The 23,310-nt window shown below is 41.6% G+C and overlaps 4 protein-coding genes across 12 annotated transcripts; 1 reads left to right on the forward strand and 3 right to left on the reverse strand.

The window, feature by feature from the left end:
* Positions 1-38: 38 nt before the first annotated feature.
* Positions 39-3,351, reverse strand: LOC108112313 (outer dynein arm-docking complex subunit 4). 2 transcript variants are annotated; one of them, XM_017222140.1, is made up of 2 exons: positions 3,121-3,351; positions 39-825 (listed from the first exon to the last, which is right to left on the reverse strand). In XM_017222140.1, exons 1-2 carry the CDS (start codon positions 3,247-3,249, stop codon positions 148-150), a joined length of 807 nt encoding a protein of 268 aa, XP_017077629.1. In that variant the 5' UTR covers positions 3,250-3,351; the 3' UTR covers positions 39-147. The 2 variants fall into 2 exon arrangements, with proteins under 2 accessions (XP_017077629.1, XP_017077628.1); XM_017222139.1 differs by lacking the exon at positions 3,121-3,351 and adding an exon at positions 1,028-1,643.
* An 899-nt stretch (positions 3,352-4,250) lies between these two features.
* LOC108112433 lies at positions 4,251-5,830 on the reverse strand. Of its 4 annotated transcripts, none has more exons than XM_017222276.1 (4): positions 5,604-5,830; positions 5,527-5,555; positions 5,380-5,461; positions 4,251-4,708 (listed from the first exon to the last, which is right to left on the reverse strand). In XM_017222276.1, exons 1-4 carry the CDS (start codon positions 5,758-5,760, stop codon positions 4,596-4,598), a joined length of 381 nt encoding a protein of 126 aa, XP_017077765.1. In that variant the 5' UTR covers positions 5,761-5,830; the 3' UTR covers positions 4,251-4,595. The 4 variants fall into 4 exon arrangements, with proteins under 4 accessions (XP_017077765.1, XP_017077767.1, XP_017077764.1 ...); XM_017222278.1 differs by having other exon boundaries at positions 5,623-5,703; XM_017222275.1 differs by having other exon boundaries at positions 5,527-5,830.
* Positions 5,831-7,938: 2,108 nt separating this feature from the next.
* Positions 7,939-16,288, reverse strand: LOC108112987 (mucin-5AC). 5 transcript variants are annotated; one of them, XM_017223398.1, is made up of 4 exons: positions 15,793-16,288; positions 10,963-11,226; positions 8,578-8,709; positions 7,939-8,457 (listed from the first exon to the last, which is right to left on the reverse strand). In XM_017223398.1, the coding sequence occupies exons 1-4, from the start codon at positions 15,890-15,892 to the stop codon at positions 8,081-8,083; spliced, it is 873 nt and encodes a 290-aa protein (XP_017078887.1). In that variant the 5' UTR covers positions 15,893-16,288; the 3' UTR covers positions 7,939-8,080. The 5 variants fall into 5 exon arrangements, with proteins under 5 accessions (XP_017078887.1, XP_017078886.2, XP_017078883.2 ...); XM_017223397.2 differs by having other exon boundaries at positions 8,578-9,168; XM_017223394.2 differs by having other exon boundaries at positions 8,578-10,497.
* Positions 16,289-20,393: 4,105 nt separating this feature from the next.
* Positions 20,394-23,301, forward strand: LOC108112851 (pleckstrin homology domain-containing family M member 1). The gene is made up of 6 exons (XM_017223169.2): positions 20,394-20,564; positions 20,626-21,125; positions 21,436-22,131; positions 22,185-22,348; positions 22,402-22,924; positions 23,003-23,301. The coding sequence occupies exons 1-6, from the start codon at positions 20,435-20,437 to the stop codon at positions 23,144-23,146; spliced, it is 2,157 nt and encodes a 718-aa protein (XP_017078658.1). The 5' UTR covers positions 20,394-20,434; the 3' UTR covers positions 23,147-23,301.
* The last annotated feature ends 9 nt before the right edge of the window (positions 23,302-23,310 follow it).

Raw genomic sequence — 23,310 nt, forward strand, 5'->3', positions numbered from 1 at the left:
CTCGGATTCAGCCTTTGTTATTCAACCAAACTCAAAAGTATCTTCCAAACAGATTAATTCATTTATTTCATTTAATTTCAGCTGAATTCAAACAGAAACTTAACACAGGATGTTGGTATATCAGGAAGAATTGGATAACCGAATCAACTAGAACCACTTGGGCAGTGCGTCATGTGGCAAGTTCTTGTGATTGGGAAGCGCCGTGCAGGGGCGTTGTTGCCGCCAGAATTCCTGTCGTTTGTTAAGGAACTCCACTGCTTCTCGGGCGTAAGCGGAAATGCTCTCCGTGTGGGTATCCGCACGAACCAAGTCCGGATGGAGCAACAGTTTTTCCAGGTACTCCTTGTCTACACACAGCTCTCCTAGTAACTTCCGAGCGTTTCGTCGCTCCAGATCCGCTCGACTGGGTTTCTGGCGTACTCTAGCACTGGTCCCAGTTGTTCCTGCTGGCTGGGACTTGGGTGTATCTTCGCCGGACTTTCGCGACTTACCGCTTTTCGGAACTGCAGATGGTGCTGCCGTCGCTGGGCCAGGCTTACTGCCAATCGTGTTCTCGATAGCCTCTTGCGTTTTCTGAACGCCCAGCCGGAATAGGGCCAGTTCGGGACGAGCTCTTAGTCCGCGATGGAAGAACATCAGGCTCTGTTCGAACTGACCTAGATAGTAGAGTGATTCGGCCTTTTGGTAGATGGCTCGAATGTTATTCTTATCCTCTCCAAGAGCCGTCTCTGCATCCTGCAGTGCCTTGGAAGCCTCGCCAAGCAACAAGTAGCACTTGCTACGCGATATCAAAGCGTTGATGTCGGTGCTATTTAGCTCAAGGGCCTGAAAACGAAAAAATGGGTTTTTCAAAATAAAGCTTTCATAGTTTAACACTTATAAAGGGTGGAAATTATTTGTGGTTTAAGTATAAAACGTATTAACTTTCATTCAACAGCAAAAATAATATTATAAAACCAAGCCACAACGCCCTAGAGAGTTCCCTAAAAAAATGGAATCCTAATAAGATGAAGATGAGCTGAAGCACCTTGCAGAAAAAGTGGATGGCATTTTCAGGATTAGCGTTCTTGATCTCCTTGAGTCCAAGTGCGATCACCGAGCTGATGTCTGCCTCGTCGGGGATAAGCAGTGCCTCGTTGCGGTCCTGTTTCTGCTTGATCTGCAGACTCTGCTTGATGTCGAAAGCTCCAGCGCTGACCGCAGCCGCCCGATCCTTGTCCGTGTAGAAGTCGACAAAGTTCTCTTTGGGTTTCTTTTTCTTGGCGATCTGTTCCTCGATCTTTTTACGGGCAGCCCTCAATTCGGCCTCAATGCGATTGCCTCGCTTGCCGCCCGCACCGTCGCCACCTGCTCCGCCACCAGCTCCTCCGTCATCCGCCTGTTTGCCATCTCGACCACCGCCACGTCCACCTCTTTCCGTGGACTCACGCCTCTCCCAGATGGGTGGCTTGTGTGACCGACCCTTGGAGCGTCGATTGCCCTCGTCTTGTGACTCTTCCTCCGCAGCCGCTCCTGTGCGGATAAAGCTCTGCAGCAGCTCCTGCTCCTTGTCCACAGCAAGGATGGTGTTCAGAACGTTTGACATTCTGTTTTATTATCCTTACGCAACCGTTGGTAAAACTCTTTAACGTCCTTCGATTGGAACAAAGGGTAAGAACTCAACTACTGACCAAATCACTCGCCGATTGATTGGTGGCTGTTGCCAAGATACTGGCGCTCCCAAATGGGTTAGCAATCGATAACAAAACAACCATCCATGCGTGTGGTGCCAGGTGCCAGGTATCAGGTGTCAAACGCCAGGCGCGAGGTGTTGTGCCTTTGGGCGGTGTGAATGCCAAGAATAATGGCCTCCAAGTGGGTCGCGACCTTGAGGAAGCCCGCCAACCTTAAGAGCTACTTATGTTTATGTTTTACAATTTTAATTTATGCCAACACTTGAATAATAGAATGTTCCGCGTTTTATTAGTTATAAATTTTAGGCATTTTTAAAAAAGGTTTGTGAAAAAAAGTGCATAAATATTTGATTTAGAATCTTATTCATTTAATTCTAAAAAATAGATTATTTTGTTTTTTGGGTAAAAATGGAAATGTTTCTCTTAGCAGAAAAACATTTGGTTTATAGGTCGTATAAGTAATCTTTGGTGAATGTGTCTGATATGGCGCCAAACTCGACTCAAATCGAGTTTATGGATTTAACCAAACTTAAATGCTTCGGAATGCGGGTTTAAACAAGGTGATTGCATTTTAATATTGTGATAAAAACTAAACTTTTTCCTGATGTATGGTAGTTATAGAGTTAAATTAAGTTGATCAAAATAATAAGTCAGTTAAATAAATTAATTTAATTATTTTATAATAGCTAAAAATTTTAATAATTTATGTAAAATATATATTTTAGTTTTAGTTTTGGTTTTTACTCTACAGGTGTGAGTTCAGTGAATCAGAAACCATTCGTGCATGTCAAACTGTGTAACTTAAGCCTGCTCTAAGCTTTCACAAGCTTTTAGCGGGGTTTCCTACCAGTTTCGGAAAGTTTAAAAACCTGACAAATTCTATTATACAGGTAATAATAAATATCTATAACATCTTAACATAAATCTATAAATCTAATCCGTTTTAATTAAAATAACACTTTATTACTTCTTAATATACCCATTTCCAAAACAGTATAACAGTAGCAGAGTCTGACATAAATGGTTTTCAAAGAAAGAGAAAGATCCTTTTATTCTTGTTTTTTGAAGTTCTAAAGGGTATATTTTAATTTTTGAAAATTCAGTAACATAAATACACAATTTAAAGTATATATATTCTTGGTAAGAATCACAAGTTACTATACAGACATGTCCGTCTGTCCCCCGGACACATACTAACAAAAATATAGATTTACCAAAATTGAAAACACTCAAAATCGAACATGATTTAGTTTCAGAATTCCAATTTGGTTTCCGGTGTAAGTTCAGTTTACATAATTTTAACTTGTCTCAGAATTTATGCATTAATATCAATAAAAGCTATAAATTAGCTTACACTTTTTACGCAGAGATATGTTATAGTTCTCTTTCAGGATATCTTAGTTAATAGTTACCTAAAAATTTCTACAAAATAGTATAATAGACGCACCTGATTGTAGCCGAAGAGTGCCTTCTCGTAAGCCCGAACTTTCATATGGTTATTGGATTGATCGCATAGCAGTTTTATATTGGTCTCAATCTCTTCGAGAGTGTCAACCTTCGGCTTCTTGCGCGGCATTTCGACTTTGGTCTTATGGAAGGTCTTAGATTCACATTTTTCACTTCTTTTTCAACAACTGTGTTGTGATTTCTTCACCGCGGTCCGAGAAATTGACGTCTGTACGCGACGCTTGTCGTTGAGCAACTGATTCACCTGCCTTCACTTTGCATTTGACTCGACTTGGACTCGGAACCCAGTACCAGCAAGCCATTACCCAACTACCCATCGCAAGCTCCAGCTCCTGCTCCTGGCTTTTCTTTACTTTGTATGCCAGTTTACATGCGCTGACAAGCAGCAATAAACTTCAATAAAGTTTCATTAATATCTCAACAAACCCTTCTGGGCACTCGAAGAAAATTCGTATTATACTTTAACGTATGAAATTATTAATGACAGTACAACTTAGCTTCTTAAATTTATGTCCGTTTATCAGTTCTAATAAATTTTGAACGATTAAAAACAGCTTTGTTTTCATTTGAACTTTTTGAGATTTTTATGCCGATATCACTGTGAATTGAAATTTAATTAAGAAACCAATAAACTTGGTGTTAAATTAGGTAGAACCCGTTTAAAACTCAACTTCCAGACTTATAATTCAGTAATATTTCGATCTGTAGTTCTTATTTTTCTCTGTGTAGGAATTCTAGATTGCCGAGGAACAAAGGGAGGACCAGGTGGACGAGGGGCCACCGCATTTACACGCAGTTAATTGAAGCTATCAAAATTAAACCCGAACTCCCAAGCAGAGGAGTCACGCACCGAGAAACCAGCTGATAAGAGAAGGGCTTCCCCAGGCCAGGAAGCAAAGTCAGACAATCGATGGCACCAGGTGAAACCTATTTCGCAGCACCAGCACCGGCAAAGAAAGCCAACCGAATGATAGTAAGGGGAAATATAGTCACCAGTTAAGGACATTTATTTCGACAAATTTATGAACCCCAACAAATTGCTATTAATTTTCCGGTATTGTTTTTAGAGTAAATAAATAAGCTTGATGTTTGAGCAGGTCGTAATGGTGGAGCACGTGAAGGAAGTTTGGGTTCTTTGGGTGTGGGAACAGTGTGGGTGGTTCCAGGAGGTGGTTGGCGGTTGGTGGTTTAGCCAGGTCTTGCGTGTGCCAGCCTCATTTCGACAGCGGCTGGCAACCTTCGCGGTGGCGTGACGAAACAATTTTATTTGTCCTGCCCTCGTAACGGTGGCCTGGCTTTTGGATGTGCAGGTGGATCTGGAGGTGGATCCGGAGGCGGGACTCCATTTGTGGCCGATTCCCCTCCCTTCGTTTGATACTTTCTGCAGATGTGCTGTCGGAAATTATGATATTTGCATTTGCTCAAGTTGCCCTCCTCGGCGGTGGGGAGCAGACCTTAATGCCAACTCGCGTTTACGACAACTCCAATTGAACAGACACGACCTCCGATTGTAATGGCTTCGATTCCCAGATTGGAGCAGCTCGCATGCAAGGCACCAGGCACTCCACCTGTTGAATGTGGATAGGACTTGCGTTCAAACGAATGAGGCCACTCGGTTGTCCTAACTTAGCATGGGACTTAATACAGGTCACTTTGCAATATACTAATACTAATAATAATCACATAATCTACATATTTTAGAGTTGATAAATGGTCACAATAATGTTCCATGGCTAATAAATGATTAGAAAATAATTATTAAGTAATAAATTGTAAACATATTTCATCGTTTTATTATCTTAAATGATCTTCCACAGGTGGTCTTAATTAAGTAGTGAAAACATTTAGGAAAAATGATATAGTGAAGAGTTCTTATATCAATTTGATACTAATTCATTGGTAGATTTCTAAAAAATGTTTAGTTTGTTTTATTTTCAATACTTGGTTTCAAATCTATAATACCCATTGCTTTTGTACAAATCCAAATTCTTGACATGCAAACGAAAAATCAAAAAACTTGTTTCTGCAGATCTATAAGATTACTAGTATAAGAAGACTTACAGGCCCAGATAAACCATATAAAAATTCTACGAAAACACAAACAATTTATTTAACCCCAGCGATTTTTAACATATTCGCAGAGGTATATGGAGCAGACGGTGTGAATCACTAAATGACGAGACAGGGAGAAATCCATTGGAAATTCGATTATCACAACAGAATTACAAGAATTACTTACCGACGGGAAATATTGCTGGAGTGTTCACGATTGGAAAAAAATAGCTTAAGACTTTTCCAGCCTTAAAGACTCCTTTGGCGTTCTATTATAACACAGTAAGAGGTAAAAATATGATACTTGCTTGACCTCCTACTTATCTTAACTTACATATTTATGGCCATACGTCATAAAAATCCCTGCGAGCAGATAGGTTAAGGCAAAGCACAAATACATAATACCAATACCCTTAATATTAATATCTACTGAATTCGGCCCTTCGATAGAGTTAGTCTTTTGCTGCATAATAATCGCTCCCGCGATAACTCCAAGAACACCAAATATGACGCACCATAGTGTATAGAAAGTGGCACAACTTTCCGGTGAGTAATCTCCGCAACCCATCCTTTGTTTTATTTACGTTAACAATTTTTTAACGAAACAAAAATATTAAATGTGTGAATTGTATTTTAACTTCCTGACATGATTCACCCAGAGAACTAGGTCTTCAGCGTCTTCCATTTAGTAATTTTTAATCATTTTAGAGTGTTTTCATGCTAGGCGTGGTTTTCGAAACTTTATACCTTTGTCTTTTGCTAGACTTTGGCTACTTTTGCCGATTCCTAATTCTTCAGTAATTTACTTCTCTAAGCTTGTTTTATATATTCTAGTTTTTGAAAACATCTTACAGATGGGCCTAAATAATCAGAAACATTTAAATTTTAATCATGTAAGTTCTGCCTCATGACCGTAGACCTACAGAGATTGAGGCCGTAAGAATGTGGAAGATGCTGGATGTGTTCAATAGAAACTTTTGGTGGTTTCGCCATTTCAACTAATATTTGTTACTCGATTTGAGCCACATCGAATGTTATTATTGACTTTATAAGGGCAAAATAGTCTTAGAACATAAAACATTAACAATTAACATCTTCTTTAGTCAGTATGAGACAGGTTAAGGATGGATTCCTTTAAGATATTCGTAATACCTAAAACGTTTCTGGCCAGACGGAGTGTTTATAAGGAAGGTACGAACAGGCGGAGAAACAATCATCAATCTCCAGTTTAGTTACCCCTTCCTTATTGTTGGATTATGAAAATTAATTAATTTAAAGCTACCTAAGCCTTACGTTGACTCTTCTGCCTTATAACATTGCCGCGACTCGGATTTAACCGGAGATATCCTTTATAAGTTTAAAATATCTTGAAAAAACATAGAGGCGGTATATCTTAGTGCAAATCCTGATAAGATCAGTCATTAACCGGTTAAAGCTAAATTCAAAAACATCGAATTTTATGTTTTTAACATTCAAATATAAAAATAAAATAGTTTTAATGAGTTTGGCTCCCAAATTAAATTTCTAAAGATAAACCCTTACTATTTTATTTTTATATATGAGTGTTTAAATGTAATAAAAATGTACAAGTGTAAACTATTATAATTTTGATATTTAACATAACGATTTGGACGCATTATAAGCTGCTGTTCAGTGCTTCTCAAATAGTCCGATCAAAATGCACTGTTTAAGGAACATATTAAAGGCGGCTTTAAAGTATTATTAGCTGTTACTTACGAAGCATTGACGGGCTGTACTGCTTAACAAGCACTTTAAAGGCCATTTAAAAATATTAATTACGATTTGGGCTGGAAATGATAAGCCGAAGACAACTTACGTAGGTTTGGTTAACCCCAGCGCCCATTCACATATTTGCACAGATTTATTACGGCTATGACATGGACGACTGAATGCAGAAGTAGAAATACAAATACTACATATTAGTAAAATTTGAAAAATATTCTGAATAGAGTTGAGTATTAAGAATAGGCACTCTGAGAACACCATGTTCAGATTAATTGAAAGTGTAAATTGAGTAAAGACAAAGGTTAAGTAAATGCAAATCTGTATACGATAAAATTACGCAATGATAGTTACTAATAGTGAATATAGCAGCAACCATAACAATAGGAAGTATATAGCTGATGATCTTTCCAGCCTTGAACAATCCTCTTTTGTCCTATAAACACAAATGATTGGTTAATTTTGTTGAAACCATTAATGATCTCAACTTACCATTCTTACTCCCAACATCATTAATACTCCAGCTAGGATATATGATATGGACACAGTCAAATTGATAAACGCAAACAGCCTTAAGCGTTCGTACTGTTTAGCGAAAACCATATAAACTGATGATAAAAGTGCACAAAAACCAAAGCCAATGCACCAAATGGGATAGAACTTAGCGGAACATTCCGGTGTGTATTGGCAAGACTCGCACATCGTTGATTAAGTATATTTCTATATTCTAAAAACTCTCGAAAGGAATATGTTCGTATATTGTTAGCTACTAATTTTACGTTTTTTGACAGTGAACTAGACTAGGAAAATCAGAAAGTTTCGTTGACCCTTCATATACAAGGGCATGTATCATCTTGTATTCTAACAAAAGTATGTAATGTGCCTATCATAATTACCATCCAAGTTAATCTATTTTGAATATAATTTCTGAATATTAACTATACCCTAAATAACGTATACTTACTTACACTTATCTTATCAATTCAAAAGAAAATCATACGACTTGGTAGTTCTGAGACGATTTATTTCGCAAGTAATGCGATGACCCGCAGGTCATCTACTTAGTTAGCTCTAGCATAGGTACATGTACATGGGCTATAAATAATTTAAAGTATTCGCGGTCTCCCGGACTTTCGCACATTCTGCTACTGTCCCCCAGTCCGCTGCACGTTGTCGAAGGGCACAAGAATGCCGGGTGGTCCACCAAAACGGCTATCCGTTCGCCGGCTACTATCGGCTTGCTGTTCCCTGTGTTCCGTCTGCTGGCTTATGGGCTGGAATGGTCGCGGCTCCGCCTGCGCTTGTGGCGAAAGGATACCCGTGGGTGCTCCAAAGCCACCATTGTAGCGACCTGGATTAACGATGGGTCGCCCCTTGTTTGCCTGCACAATGGTGCTGAACTCGTGCTTGTTGCCACCCACATAGATGTCCGGATTGGTAGACTGTGGACGCAGTAGTCCCGCTGGTGCGCCAAATCCTCCCGTGTACTTTCCAGTGTTGCTAACTGATGCCGCTGCTTCCGCTGAGGAAAAGAAAAATATGCATTTTTATTAAATTTAATTACCATTTACCATTTTTTGGCGCTAAGTTAAAAATTGTAAACTTAAATCCAGATGGCACGGTATTTATAGTTACTACTTACTCTTACGCTGATTGCTAGTGACCGGAGTGCTGATGACCTTGCCCTCATCGCTTTTCGTGTACTCGACCTTGCTGGTTGGGGAGGGCTCGATGTTGGGTGAGTTGGCATTGACGGCTGGTGGATCGAAGCGGGCTGCAAAAGGCGTGATAGAGTTGGTAGTGGGATGGATCAGTGGTCCGGGATTGGTGCCGGAGAAAGAGCCGATGTCAGAGCTGGAACCGGAATCGAAACCGGAATCCGAGCTGTCAGCGGGCGGAACGAGCACCAGCGGTGGCCTCTCGCTGCTACTGCTACTGCTACTGCTGCTGCTGCCTGGAAGCGGAAGCGTGACTTTGGATGGAAAAGCGGAGGAGGCGGACGGGACGGTGGGGAGACGTGGTGGGGTGGTTGGGTAACGGGTGCTGCTAGCTGCTGGTCCATAATTGTCCGGATCAAAGGGCACTCCGGGACCAACATCCGGATAATCGAAGTCACGCAGCCAGGCGGGAATTGTGGCCGAATCGAATGGGTTGCCTGCATCAAACTGGCTCGGAGTGGTGTTGATGGTGCTGGTATAGGTGCTGCTGCTGCTCGAATCCGTCGGCGAGTTATCTGCGTGATGGGTGGTGGTTGTGGTCAGTTTCACTTGCTGTGGTTCTTTGTGCACTTGGATGCTGTGAGTGGGTGGTATGGGTGCTTTGGTGGTGGTTCTCTGCGTGCTCGGACGTCGCGTGGTTGTGGTTGTCGTTGTTCGTGGCGTGGTTGTTGTGGTTGTGCTAGTTGTTGTTGTGGTTGTCGTTGTTGGTGCTGCCGTGGTGGTGGTCGTTGTGGTTGTTGTGGTTGGTGTTGTGACTATGGGCCTAGTAGTCGGCGGTGGTGTCAATTGAATGTTGCCCAAATCGACGAATGGCTCAAATGGTGGCTCCAGATCTTTGGCCAGCGTGTGGTTGTAAAGATCGTTGTCGGCGGGCACTTCAAAGGTGACTGCCACATCCAGATCCGGATCGGTAACCTCCTGCAGCCACGTGGGCAATGTGTAGGCGTAGGCCTCCTCGTTGTCAAGGCGATAGAAGGTGGACGGATCCTCGGTGGTGCCAATAGTGCTGGTTATTGGGTTGGCAGTGCGCGTCTCTGGTTTCGCTGTAGTTGTGGTCCTGGTTGTAGTTATTCTCCTGGTAGTTGTGGTTGTAGTGGGCCTCGTTGTCGTCGTGGTGGCCCTTGTTGTGGTCGTCGTGGCTTGCGTGGTGGTGCTGCGCGGCCTTAGAGTGGTGCTACTACTCCTGGTGGTGCTGTAGTGGGCCGTGCCACGTTGGCGGTTCGGAAAGCGGCCCGGATTGCTCGGCGTGGTGCTGCCGACATGCGCATTGGTGCCATGATGCCCCGGCCCATCGTTATGTTGGTGCTCCTGTGGCTGTGCCTGTGCTTGTGGTGCTTCCGGACTCAAAGCATTACCACTGCTCAGGCTGATGCGTATGTTGTTGGTTATGGGATCGACAATGCTCTGCACCTTCTTAGCCGGCAGCTGCTGGGCCTGAGTGATAATCGTGGGCTCCTGTGCCTGTTCCTGTTCCGCCTGGCGGTGGGAATCCTGATCCTGGTGCGGTGGCAACAGGTCCCAGGCAATCACACTGAGAGGTGCCCCATCGGCAGCCGGTTTCCATTCGATTGGACCGCCAATATTCGCATCCTCCCGTTGCAACTCCCGGATATAATCGGGCAGAGAATCCGCCTCCTTCTCGTCCTGTGGAAGTGGCACCAGGTGCGCCTGCTCCACCTCCACATCCGCGGTGGTTGTCGTGTCGGTTGATGGTGGATCATGGAGGGGCGGTGTTAATGATGTGGCTGGAAGTGGTGCTGGTGCGGATGCTGATGCTGTGCCAGTGAATGAGTTCGGATTCGGTTTCTGATCGGCGCTGGGTTCCAGGCCCACAGCGATGGCATCTGGTTGGAGAGGATTCGGATTCGGAGTTGAATATTTCGAGCAATTCGCGTTGGCTGGGACTTGGGATAAGGACCTGGCACTGGGATTAAGACTGGGACTGGGTTTGGGGCAGAGTCTGGGACTTGAATTTGGACTGGGATGGCTACCGATCTGGGTAATGGGTGTATCCAGACCAAGGAAGGGATTCAATTTGATTAGGGAGAAGGAGGGAGGGGCGTGGCGGTTACTGGGTGGTGCAATGGGGAACTGGCCGCCCTGCGAATCTCGCTTGGCCAGTTTGTTAGTGGTGCTTATGGGTGCGGCTAGTGCGGTGCGGGTGCTAATGCTATTTGTACTATTTCTACGACTACTGTTTGTGTGTGGTGCTGTCAAGGCATTGGTTTCTGTCCTGGTTTCCGTTTCCGTTTCTGTTTTGCTGATGGCACCGCTGGCAGCCGCTGCTCGTAGCGTAGATGTCAACTCACCAATGTGCGGAGGCAAAAGATCATCGGCCGGCCGCCGGATCTCTGTGATTCCCGAGGCATACGTGGGTATCTCGAACTGAACGCCCTGGGCACTGACCACCTTGCGACCGTCAGGCGTGTCTATTGGTCGCAGTGCATCGATGGGGTTACCGTAGCTGTCGATGGCCTTTGGCCCACCATTGCCCCCTTGGGCCGAGCTGAAGGACACGTCCGGCTGCAATAGCGGCGGTTGCAGTTCGAGGGCGAAGGGCGATTCGCGCACATCTGTTGGAGGGGGAGCAGAATGTCTCATTGTCTCGTTGTGGCTGCGGCTGCATCTTTGGAGCGTTTGAAAAGCATGGAGTTTGGCAAGTGGAAGTAGCAAGTGGGAGTGGCAAGTGGAAGTGGATAAATGACAGAGTGAAACAATGGTGCAAGCCTCAAAAAAGTCAAAATCAAAATAGTTTTAACTTGTTAAATTTGAAAAGCTAGCAAATTGGGGAAATGGAATTTAAAGAATGGAATTTATGAGAGGTAAACTTTTGGGATTAAAAAGGAAATTTATGTCATTCTAGAAATAAAAACTTTCCTTTTTTTCCTTAAATATTTTACTAGCTGAAGGGCTACTTTTAAATTGAAGTCGAACTTAAATTCCTATTTGAGGGCATGCTGTAAGGTGGGTGAGAAGTTTATTCGATGGCTATGCTGGTGGTTGGGTGACAGATGAGGCAGCTGTGGGCGGCTCTTGGGCAATTTGGCTGCCGCGGCGGCTGATTGATTGACATTGACTGAGATGGGCCATACATTTGCTTTAGGTTTCGCTGCTGCTGTTGCTGCTGCTGTTGCTGCTGCTGCTTATGCTGCTGCGGTTTTTGTGATGTGTGGCTGGTGTGCGATGGTTACTGTTAGTTACACAAAGGTCCGCCACCAAATAAAATTCAATTTTAAAAGTTACCCAGGCAGGTTAGTCAATGTACGTGTGTCTATGTGTGGGTGTGACAGGTGTGCAACCATCAAGTTCGTTGCCTAAGTCTTTCGTTTCAGCTGGCCATTGGAATCGAGCAAAAGGGCTCTAGGCATACGATGCGTTTCACATCGTCGTAATATGACAAAACATTAAATCAATTTAACCAATTTGGCCAATGCTTATTAAACTTAATAATAAATTGATTGGGGAGAGGCAAATCGAAGCAAATTGATTGTCGTTTTAAATTGATAAATTTCTTTAACTTAAAAAATCGATAAATATTTATCTAGACTTGCAAATTTTCCTCCATTCGGTAGTGGATTGGGATATTTAAATAAACAATTTTTTGACACCACATTGATGGCTCTATCTCTGCAAATTTAAGTTTTTATAACAATCTAAAGTTACCCTTACACTCGCGAAACGCACTTTGCAATTATGGAATGGGTTTTATCAAGCGATACACTCATTGTTCTGTCGCTGGGAGTCTGGGAAACGGAGAATCGGGGAACCCATGTGACAGCTGGCTCTGACAGCAACAACAACCAAATTAATGGCTAATGATTGTACTGACAACGATTTGGTTATATTCGCCATGGGTATTGTACTTCGCTCGTGCCGAGTGCGAATAATTAATAATAATTTACGTGGATAACTGAGATATTCTCTCAGTCAGCTTCTGATTCTAACTGATCTGCGCCTCGATTCCTGTTTACGGCGGAATAACTGAATAAATTGTATGGCTAATCTTACTGGAGATATAGATATGGAATATTTTAATTTGGCTGGCGCTGGGGAATTCTGGAAATGCTGTTTCTGCTCTGCGGTCAACTGGTATTTAGTATGTGACTAAGCCAGATCGCGATCGATGGGCGTTGCTTTGAATTCGCTAGCCAAGTTAGTCAGTTAGTCAGTCAGTCAGTCAGTTCCGGCTGCTAAGCACATGTGCATATCTCTATTCTATGGCCATAAGCAGTCGAGATTCATTTGCATTTTGGGGACGGGCCTTTGGCCGTACATCAGGAAGCCCTGAACTTTCGCCTCTCATAAATATGAATGCTCAAGAGATAGCGAAGATGATTTACGTCACGGCTGGCGGCCGAAAATGTTTATATATTGTTTTTGGTTTTGTTTTTGATAATTCCAAAATAATTGAAATTCCCCACACTTCCGCCTCGAATACAACAACAACAACAACAACAACAAAAACACACAACGCTGCTCAAGTTCAGGCCAATTAATTTTGCTTGTCTCCAGCGCCATCTTCAACCCAATCGACATCTCCATCGCCATCTCCCTCGCTGTTTATGTCTATTGAATTTAATTTTTAATTGATTGACGGCTTCACGACATCTGCACCCACCTAAAGACAATGGGTATTTCTGTTCAAAAAACACATTTTGCACTTGCCAATTTTACAGTTTGTTTACCAACTTCTTGATTTTTTCGACATGTTTTTCAGCGCTTGGCCAACCTTCGCCAAAACCAGCGAACAAAAATTGTAATGGATTTTTATTAATCTTCGTTTATATCATATGGCAGGCCTTGGAGTTATCGACTTATGGGGTTGTCATCCCACACGGCATCGATTTTAAACAAATGTGTCAAAAGCCGTGCCAAATCGGCAAATCAAAATCCCAACTTGTAAATTATACTTGGCTGTGAATCGAATATGAAACAAAGTGTGTTTATTGCACTTGAAATCGCCGAATGGAATGTGATTTGATTATGATTGGCTCAGAAATGTCAGGGGGTAAGTGAGTGAAACGGAAACCGAACTCTCCCATAAATGAATTAATATTTATGGCTTAGAATGGCCAAAGAATTGGTTCTATATGGATTGGCATTTGTCGGAAGCCTTTGAGGAATTCGCAATAGATCGGCAAATCGGTTTTTGATTTCTGTTTCGAAATCGAATTGCCGCTGCTCATGTGTCTACCTATCTTCATCTATATATCCATAACTGGTTGATATCCCATTGTGTTTTAATTACGATAATCAGCGGCTGAATCATAAATCAAGCCACGCGAAAGTCAGGCACGATTCCCTATTTCAGATCCGTGCGAATTTGCTAATTATCACGTACGGGTCCATTCATTACGATGGGTTCATTGATTGCCGAATTTGAAAACCTCAACCGTAACATATCTATTTCTTTCAGAGTTAAAAGAAAAGGAAATCCATTAGGCTAAAATGATATATATCCATCATTGGTGCTTCAAACGAGCGCTGAGCTTATGGATTGGGTTTAATTGTTATTGGCCAATTAACTTGACTAGTTGGTCATTGGGTTTTGCCCAACTCTTCGAGATGTTGCACGAAATTTCCTCGTGTTTTCATTCTCTAAATCGTTTGCTTTTTTCTTCGTCGTGGCTTCTTGTTTGTGGCCCCATGACCCAAAAAAAAAAGAGCGCCACAACATTAGTCTCTAGTTGGTGTAAACAACTTAGTTAACAGATCGTCTTGACAAAAGCGTCTCTAAATTTATGAACTACATGGATTCCCCCCTTAGGGAATCCATTCCAGAGGTCGTTTTGGCCCTCCTTTAGCCCCCGGAACGCCAAGAGGAAGGCAACGGATCGACAACGACTTTGTCGAAGCCTTGCCAGTCACGTTATCTTCGGTTTACGTAACCCCACTTGCTGGAGTTTTGGGTTTCAGTTTCAGTTTGGGTTTGAGTTTTGCTTCTCTTGGGGGTCTCTTCACATCTTGGCTCTTCTCGAATTTCGTTTTTCTTACGGCTTTGCCTTTGGGAATCTCGCTGTTTGTTTTTGCAGCGGCTACCTGATTTCGCTTTCAAACCAAAGAAAAAACTTAATGATCGGCGCCCAGTTCTTCAGTTTGTTTGTCAAACAAAAACAGCTTAAGGCAGCAGTTATAAGGCTCTTCAACGGCGAAGGCTAATTGCAAGCAGAAGCCTTCGGGACAAGACAGGAGAATGCACTTAAAAACCAAAAAAAAAACTGTGTCAATGAAGATGCAACACAGAGAAGAGTAAACCACTTTAGTTACCACTTCAAGTTAAATCTTTAACAAAGTAATAAGGATGCATCTACAAGTTTTTGGTGATGGCAACTTCCATATCTAAATCTGAAGATTTATCTACATTTTCTATCTTAAAATCTGAATGGCAAATTAGCTTCGTTTTCAATTCATTTCAGACCCAATGATTTTCCCGCCTGTTGGTGCAATTGTCATTAGTCGTTAGCTGGGGAATAGCACTTGTCTCCCAACCGATGTGGGTCATGAACACGATCACGATCGAAGTTCACAGTGGGGTGAGTATGAACTGGTGAACTGGTGAGTTTTGGGAATGCAATTAATGTGGGTGAGGTGAGATACAAAATGCATTTAGGTGAGGATGAGTAAAAATTTTAAACTTCTAACAGATATTGACAGACAAAGGGGATAGGGGATTGGGGACTTGGGTTCAGAATAAAACTTAGTAGGATCAAGATAAAATCATAAAATTAGTTACAGATCAAGTTGAGTGGGGGAAGCTGAAAGTTGTGGATGCATATATATATATAGATAGAACCACTGAACTTTAAGTCATAGAATATTTCTAAATGGTAATGTGCTTGGAACAGGTTCGACTAGCCTATTATTTATGCCATACATTTAATAAATTTATAATTTTTATATAGCATCCATAAACTTGTAGCTTCCTCCAGAAAATACGCAATAAGCACACATAACATTTCCAAACGTAAACCGCAAATAGAAAGAGTTTAAGACAACGAAAGCGAAGAAAATCACTGATTCAAAGATCGGATTCGCATGCTGGTGCAAATTGAATATGCGATACTGATATCGTAATCCCAATTGCAATCGCCTTAGTTTATATACAAATATATATATATAGTTTTTCTTTAATTTAATACCAGGCCTTCCAACGGCGAATTCGGCTCCGATGATCAGCAGCAGCATAACGGTAAAGCTAACCACGCTGCCACCGCATAGTGGCTTCGGGACGATCTGCATTATCTCGTGGGTGTTTGGGCTGGTGTTTCGTATTTTTATTAAATTATTCTTGGGCCTTTTTCTGACGGAATCTGAATTTGTCACGCAATAAACAATTTAGAATTGGGCATTGCCCAAAGGGGATAAAAAACGAACTGGAATAATTATCGCGTAGGCGGACCGCGACGTCTAACAATGATCGCGATGACAAAATCGCTATAATGTGTAATATTTTCACCGCCTTTTCTCAATCGAACAGAAACTTCAAAATCCGCGGCACGATATCACGATCACTTCGAGGCGCGAGCGAGAGGGTGCTATGAGCGGAGGGCGGGTGCGAGCGAGAGATCGGAGGTCGAAGTCGGGAGATGCGCGATGCGCTCGAGCGAAACACGTCCGTAGCTTACGGATTCTGCGCTTTCAATAAACTTGGCCAACAGCCGCTGCTCGGAGCTTGACTTGGCTCAAACAGCGACGCAGCAGCCACCGATGCTAGCAGCGACAGCGACTGCGGCAGAGTCGTCTGGAAAATAAGTTAAAAAAAAAACATTGTAAATTTCGATAGCTAGAAAGTATTATCCATGCAAAACCCTTATTTAGTTTTGTATAATTTTTCCCTTAGCTTCTGTTCTAATTTTTGATTTATATTCTATGTACCGGAAAACATTGCAAAATAATTGTTTTAATTACCGCCCGGTGATCACCTTTTTTTGCATACTGGTTTGTCGCCACAGTTTGACGCATTGCCAATGACGTTCAAGGTCAGCCAAGCAACCTGATCGCATCCAGATATTAACCCCCTGCTGGCTAAATTTGGTAATATCTTTAAAATTGGTATATATGTTTTGTACTTTACAGCTTTGTTTTTTTTTTAATAATGGTGACTTCAGTCATAAAGTACGTGAAAATGAACTAAAGTGTTGAATTTCCAAGTCATATTTAAGGCATTTGGCTATAAATCTGCTTTCTGTTATATCAAAATGTCATAAATCTGTCAAAAAGAGTTTAAAAGAATGTTATTTTTCATTTACTGCATTAGAAGTTCAAGTTTTAAGTTTAAGTAAAAGCAATTTGCTCTGTTTTTAGTTAGTCCGTTACAGAAATGTTGCCTCTTTTTCACGTTACAAATTAGTCACCAATTTTAGTAAGGGGTTAATATTAACATTCAGCTAACAGTCGGCTAACATGAATACTATTCTCCGAATGATTTACAAGACAATAGCCTAAGCGACTCCCAAATAGACACAACTTTCGCATAAATTAAACACACACGAAATGCAAATAGATAATGAAAACGAATGTGATCCGTTCGATTTGTTTATTTTGGCAGGTTTGGCATGATTTTGGAAGAGTATTATGCTAACAATCCACAAGTTATGAGTTCCATGTGTCACAGATTCTACCAGATCCTGTTCCCCATAGCAAAGTTCTTGTTCTCAATTCATTAATATTTGGCGAATCGTAAAGCGTTGACACAAACATATTTCAGGCTTGTCTGGTTGCTTGGCTTATTGCTTTGGGTTCTCTTGACTGTTCTGAGTCAGAGAACCGATCGATCAGACTTCTGGCAGATCAATGAAGATGCGTTGAGTTGATCTGCGGTGTCAGTGATCGATGAACTTTTGGCATTTCAGCCCGCCCGGCGATTAACACGACCGGTGATTAGATCATCTTGTCTCGTGATCATATGGCAAAATATTTATAATTGCTTATAAGAAATTCTTTTCTGATCTTCAGTATGTAATTCTATATAAAGAGTAAAGTAATATAATAATCCTCTATTTAAATTTCTTTTAACGTCCTTGAATAACCATCTCCCTATGGACTTTAAATTTAAATGCGTTGATGATCGCATTCGAAAGCCAACCATGACCATATCTTCGGATGTCTCTGGAATGTAATTATCATTTGGCCTGAGCAAATCTTTTATTTCTCGCCCATCACAAGAAATTATGTCAGCTTATTGGTTCCGCATTTGAGCATTTGTACCGGCATTTGGCTTTTGACGTTCAAAGAGCCAGTTTCCTAGGCTCATCATGGCCCAGCAATAAGCGGAGGTATTGCGAAAAGGGGGTTTTGTTAAAGAAATGGAGAAATAAAAACTTTTGTAGATTTTATATTTTAAAAATAAGGCATTTAAAGTCTTTTAAAATATTCTTTTGTTCAAATCTTGAAAAGGATAAAAATTTAACTAGTTCATTTTTTATAATTTTAAATGGTATTTTGACAGTTTAGTAAGCAGTTTTTATATTGAGTAGAAAATGTTACCGCCTTTCGAAATATTTCAATATAAAAATCTCAACGATTAACCCCCCATAACCAGCCCCTGGTACTACTACGATGTCAATGATTGCCCAGTTGGTTGGGGCAGAGTCGTCGGGAATCACGGCTGTTATTATTGTTACAATTACAACAAAGCTATTGCCAAATGGACTGCGATCCCGGCAAATGGCCAACGGTAGCTGGCAGCTGGGGCCTTTGTGGACTGGAGCTGTGAGCTGTGAGCATCGAGCTCCTCCACCCATAAATCAAATCGCTTAGGGACGCACAAAAGGGGCCGAACTGAGACAATGCCCATCAATGGGCGGCTGGCGTCGAAGAAGTAATCAAAATTGTATTACGAAAACAAACGTTTTTATACATTTTCAGCTTCGTTTCGTTTTCTTTTTGGCCACAACAATGGCAACACGCTGGCATCTTGGAAACTGCAAAGTCAGCTAAGAGCAACAACAATGCGCGCCACATATTATTTACTTTAATAGAGTCGGCTCAGTTGGGAAATGTCGCCGCGACCCTTCACCCTTCACCGTTCACCCAAAGCGTCTTATTAATTGTTTATCGTCATTAATGTCACACAACAACTCCAACGGTTTTCCACCATGCGAAATCGGACTTACAGTTTTGATGGGGGAAGCCCAAGTATATACTCGTAAACATGCAAATTTCAAACTTAAGTGTTATGTTTAAGTCGGCATTTTTTTGCAACTACTTTGCGACGATGTTAAAAAAAATAATTACTGGGGTTAAGCTCATATATGAACTTGCTGAAAAATAAATATATTTTATACCGATTTGTGGTATTTGACGTAGACTTACGCTTAAAAATTTGAAAGATATAATGGGTTTACATTCTTAAGCCTCATAAGAAAGTATATTTTTTATTATCACAATTAGAAAAGAGCACTTTAAACCCTTGACAAAATGAAACAAAGATTTATATAGTAATAAATTGTTCAAGATGTTTTACAAGTGTTATTTACTCAAAACCTTATTCCAAAAATAATACCAACAATAAACGAAACGTGTATCACAATAACTTTTTTGCAAATTGTTTATCTTATTAACGATTTCGCAACCAGTTTCGTATCAATAAAATTCAATAAAATGCAATTTGCCGAATGCAGCCCACATGGAAAATGTGTTTTCGAAAAACAACATCAAGCCGAAAACAGTTGAAAAGTCAAACAAATTGGCGGCGGAGACCAGTTTGCATTTTGAATGCTGAACCAGTTGGTTCACAACGACAACGGCGGCGCATCTTCTTTTCTGTAAGAAACAACAAAATTTTTTATTGCAAAAATATTGAAAAATGCGTTAACAACAACAACAACAGCAGCAGCAACATGCCTTGTATACATAAAATCGCTTTTGTTGGTCACCGTGACCTTAACACAAATTTTGATTTTAGTATTGTATCAACTGGCTACGTGCATCGGGTTTTTTCTGGTTCCCCCCAAGTCAGGATGGTCTTTCATTAATAAAAATTCCCTGGCGGTCAAAAGATCTACATAGATGAGTCACTTGGGTACAGAATATATGACGGTTCATTGAAACAAAAAACCGAAAATACCCAGAGCACAATAACACGACAATAATGACAAGGGAGCGATAGGAAAGATCCAACCGAAATCAATTAATATTCTGTCTCGGTGACGGTTTCTCTGCGAGTTGTTGCTAATTTGCGTGGGGTTTTTCTTAAACTCATAATCGAGCATTCACACATAAGCTTTGATTTGATCTGAGAAGAAAGTCAAGAATAACCAGAACGGGTTTCAGTGGCTTAGCCCACTAAAGTCTTAGAGATGTGACCTTTTTGATTGCCTTGGTGAGCATTTTTGCAATTATTAACGGAATGTAGTTTGATGCTCGTTTAGATAAACAAATTTAATTTTTTTTATTTATGTGAAAACCGTTACGAGTTTCAGATTGCCAACAGTTTTGACCACTGTGGATTATAGAGGGACCATGCAGAGTGAGAATTTAAAAAATATCGCCTATCGATTACATTATTAAAGCGGGATTTTTAATTTCAAAAAGCTTCACTTTTTTGTTGTAATGCTTCTGTTAAAAATGTAAGCAAATGTTATATTTTATAAATATATATTTAAGAAATAATAAGAAAATACAAATATCTAGCTATGGAACATATTATCTCAATTGAATTCTAGTATTTTTTATTTGTTTATTTGGAGCCCCGACTGCGGTCACACTTGGGGGAAGAATTTTTTGCCATATCCAAAGGCCTTCGGAAAACCATAACAAAAGGTCTGGATCGACAACCAAATGAGTTCTCTGTTCCGCAGCCTAAATCACTTTTCATCGAAACGCGAAAATGTAGTTAAGGAGGCGCTTATCAATACCCTGAACGAAAATGCCCGCGAGATAGAGTTCGAAGTAAAGCAGAAAAGTTTGGGTGAGTTGTGGGTACTCCCCGGAAATGGTTATTGATTGATATTACTCCTTGTGGTTTTTAGAGGTTGTGGGACTCTGCGAACAGACCAGTGCACTGTGCACCACTCTAGAGGCCCTATTTCTGCACGGGTTGAAAGACTCTTTTCTCTCCGCCACCTTTAATGTCCTCGCTGGCGATGTGGAACGCAGACCAGATCCCAGCTTCTGGTCACCCTGTATGGTCTTTATGCACAAACAGGTGATCGAGCAAATTCAGGGGCTCAGCCAAATCACCTCGGAAACTGGTCAGTGCCGTGCCTGGGTGCGGCAATCTCTAAACGAATCCGTATTCTCCTCGTATTTGAATAACATGCGCAAGAATGGATCGGCCCTGTCGCAGTACTACAATCGAAACGCTCTGATCAGAGACTCTGAAGGTCTAGAGACGGCCGCCAAGATCATGGAGAGCCTGGAGGCGTACGTGCAGTTCGACCTGCCCGTTAACTCCAGCTTACTAAACCACTGGCCCGACTATTCGCTGCAGCTATCTGATCTCTGGACCCCAGCACTCAAATCCTGCCCGGTATGATTTGGTTTCCCATCAAAATCCTTTGCCAGACTTATATTTGATCTCAGCTCATGCATATCCTTTCAGTTGTTATAGATATGCAGTTCTAATCTTGGGCAAAGTGATAAATTATATTGTCCAATTTCCATAAAATTAGCAGTAGAAATGTGCACTAAAATATAAGGACTTTATTAGGGATAATATATAGTAGGGATTATATATAGTTATACTTTAAAGCAAAAACCCACAATTTGAAGCCATTATTAGTAGTAACACCTTGACTTTTATGATTTAAAGGTGACTAATTTGAGTACGTTCCTTGCAGATAAGTAGCGGCGTGGATGTGGCCAGTTCGCTCGGATCCGACATCATAGCGATACCGACGCCGCAGCCCCTACAGACCAACGAGCTATTCTCGGAGTCCATTTCCAATAGCCCTTTTAGTAGAAACAGCAATTTCGGGGTACCAGATCTCACCCAGCGCGAGAACCTTGATTTGCTGATACAAAAGTTTGAGGAGATGGATGTGATAAATGAAGAGCAGACAGCTGGGGAAACAGCAGAAGCGAGTGAAGCTGCAGAGCCAGATGTTCCGTCGAGCAGCAAGCCAAGGACCCGCAAGAAATCCAATCTTCAACTGAACCCTTTTGGCGAGCTGGATCTTGAGGCACCTTGCATTATGCCACAAGGGAGCAATTCGCTGTCCAATCTAATGCAAACCTCCTGGTCTGGTGATCTAGAAGCAACACCAACTTCACCCACTGAGGATCTGACTGGATCGAGAATTTTTCAAAGATCTGTCAGCGTTAGTAGCGCCGTGAGTCTGCGTTCTCCCAACACAGACAGGTGCAGCTACAATGCCCTACTACGGAAGCACGAGAGTAATCGGGAAGGCGGAGCCGGATGGTCGGAGATCTGGGAGAAGTTTAGGGCCAGTGCCTCTAACCTGAATGTGACTCAACCGCAGCGTGATAGTGATCCGCCTGTTTCAGAGGATTTGAGTGATCTTCAGTCACTAGATGTAAGTAGAAATCGTGTGATAAAAGAAAATAGCAATACATTTTCATAATTTAGACCAACTCAGAGTTCGAGCTTCTAACCTCTGAATTTGACATGGTTGAGCTGCAGCAAATGGTAGCCCAGTTATGCCAACTAGCTCGAGAGCCGGGTCTTAATGTCCAAGGATTCCTGTGCAAGAGCTGTCAACATCCACTGGGCATTGGCTACTCCAACTTTCAGTAAATACTTGTCTTTTTAGTAACTTCAACTATAATTAATAATATATCCGTAGAGTGTGCGCGTTTAGTGGTAGTTACTACTGCAATAGCTGCATGGATGTGGAGATGCAACTGATACCCGCTCGTATTATCTTCAATTGGGATTTCCGTAAATACAATGTAAGCAAGCGTGCAGCGACTTTTCTGGCCGAATTTCGTTCACATCCGTTCCTGGACATGCAACTGCTGAACCCCAGAATATATTATGCCTCCGATGCCATGGCTGAATTGCAATCTTTGCGTATCCGACTGAACTTCATACGGGCTTATTTGTACACCTGTGCCCCGGAAAGCATAGATCTGCTACAGAATCTATTCTCAGGCAGAGAGTACCTGTACGAGCATATTCACCTATACTCCATAGCAGATTTGGCCTTAATTCAACGGGGTGTACTGTGTCAGCAGCTGCAGAAAGCATTTAAACTGGGTGAAGCGCATGTGTTGAAGTGCAAACTGTGCCAGCTGAAAGGATTTATTTGCGAGATCTGCCAGAGTCCAAGGGTTTTGTATCCCTTTCACATCAGTACTACCTTTAGGGTAAGTCGACTTTTTAAGACATTTTCATTGATTAAAACTAATTGACATTGAAACATTGATTAAATCCTCCCTTTTCAGTGTCTGACCTGTGGAGCCGTGTTCCATGCAGAGTGCCTGAATGAGAAACAACCATGTCCCAAATGTGAACGAATTCGCAAACGCGAGGATCAAGGTCTCCAAGAGGCTGTGCAATGTCTTAAGCAAAAGAACGAGGTTGCTTAGTTCAGCCATATTTAGTCATTAAGTTGAAAAAGTGCGATTTGTTATTACATGTAACCAAAAAAAGGCTTTACTTTACATTTAAACTAGGATTAGGATCCAAATTGTTATTGCTTGGAAGCATTTACACTTACTCAAATATATATACATAAACCATACTCAATATA

This window comes from Drosophila eugracilis, unplaced genomic scaffold (genome assembly GCF_018153835.1).
Source record: "Drosophila eugracilis isolate 14026-0451.02 unplaced genomic scaffold, ASM1815383v1 contig_90, whole genome shotgun sequence".
NCBI classification, from domain to species: Eukaryota; Metazoa; Arthropoda; class Insecta; order Diptera; family Drosophilidae; genus Drosophila; species Drosophila eugracilis.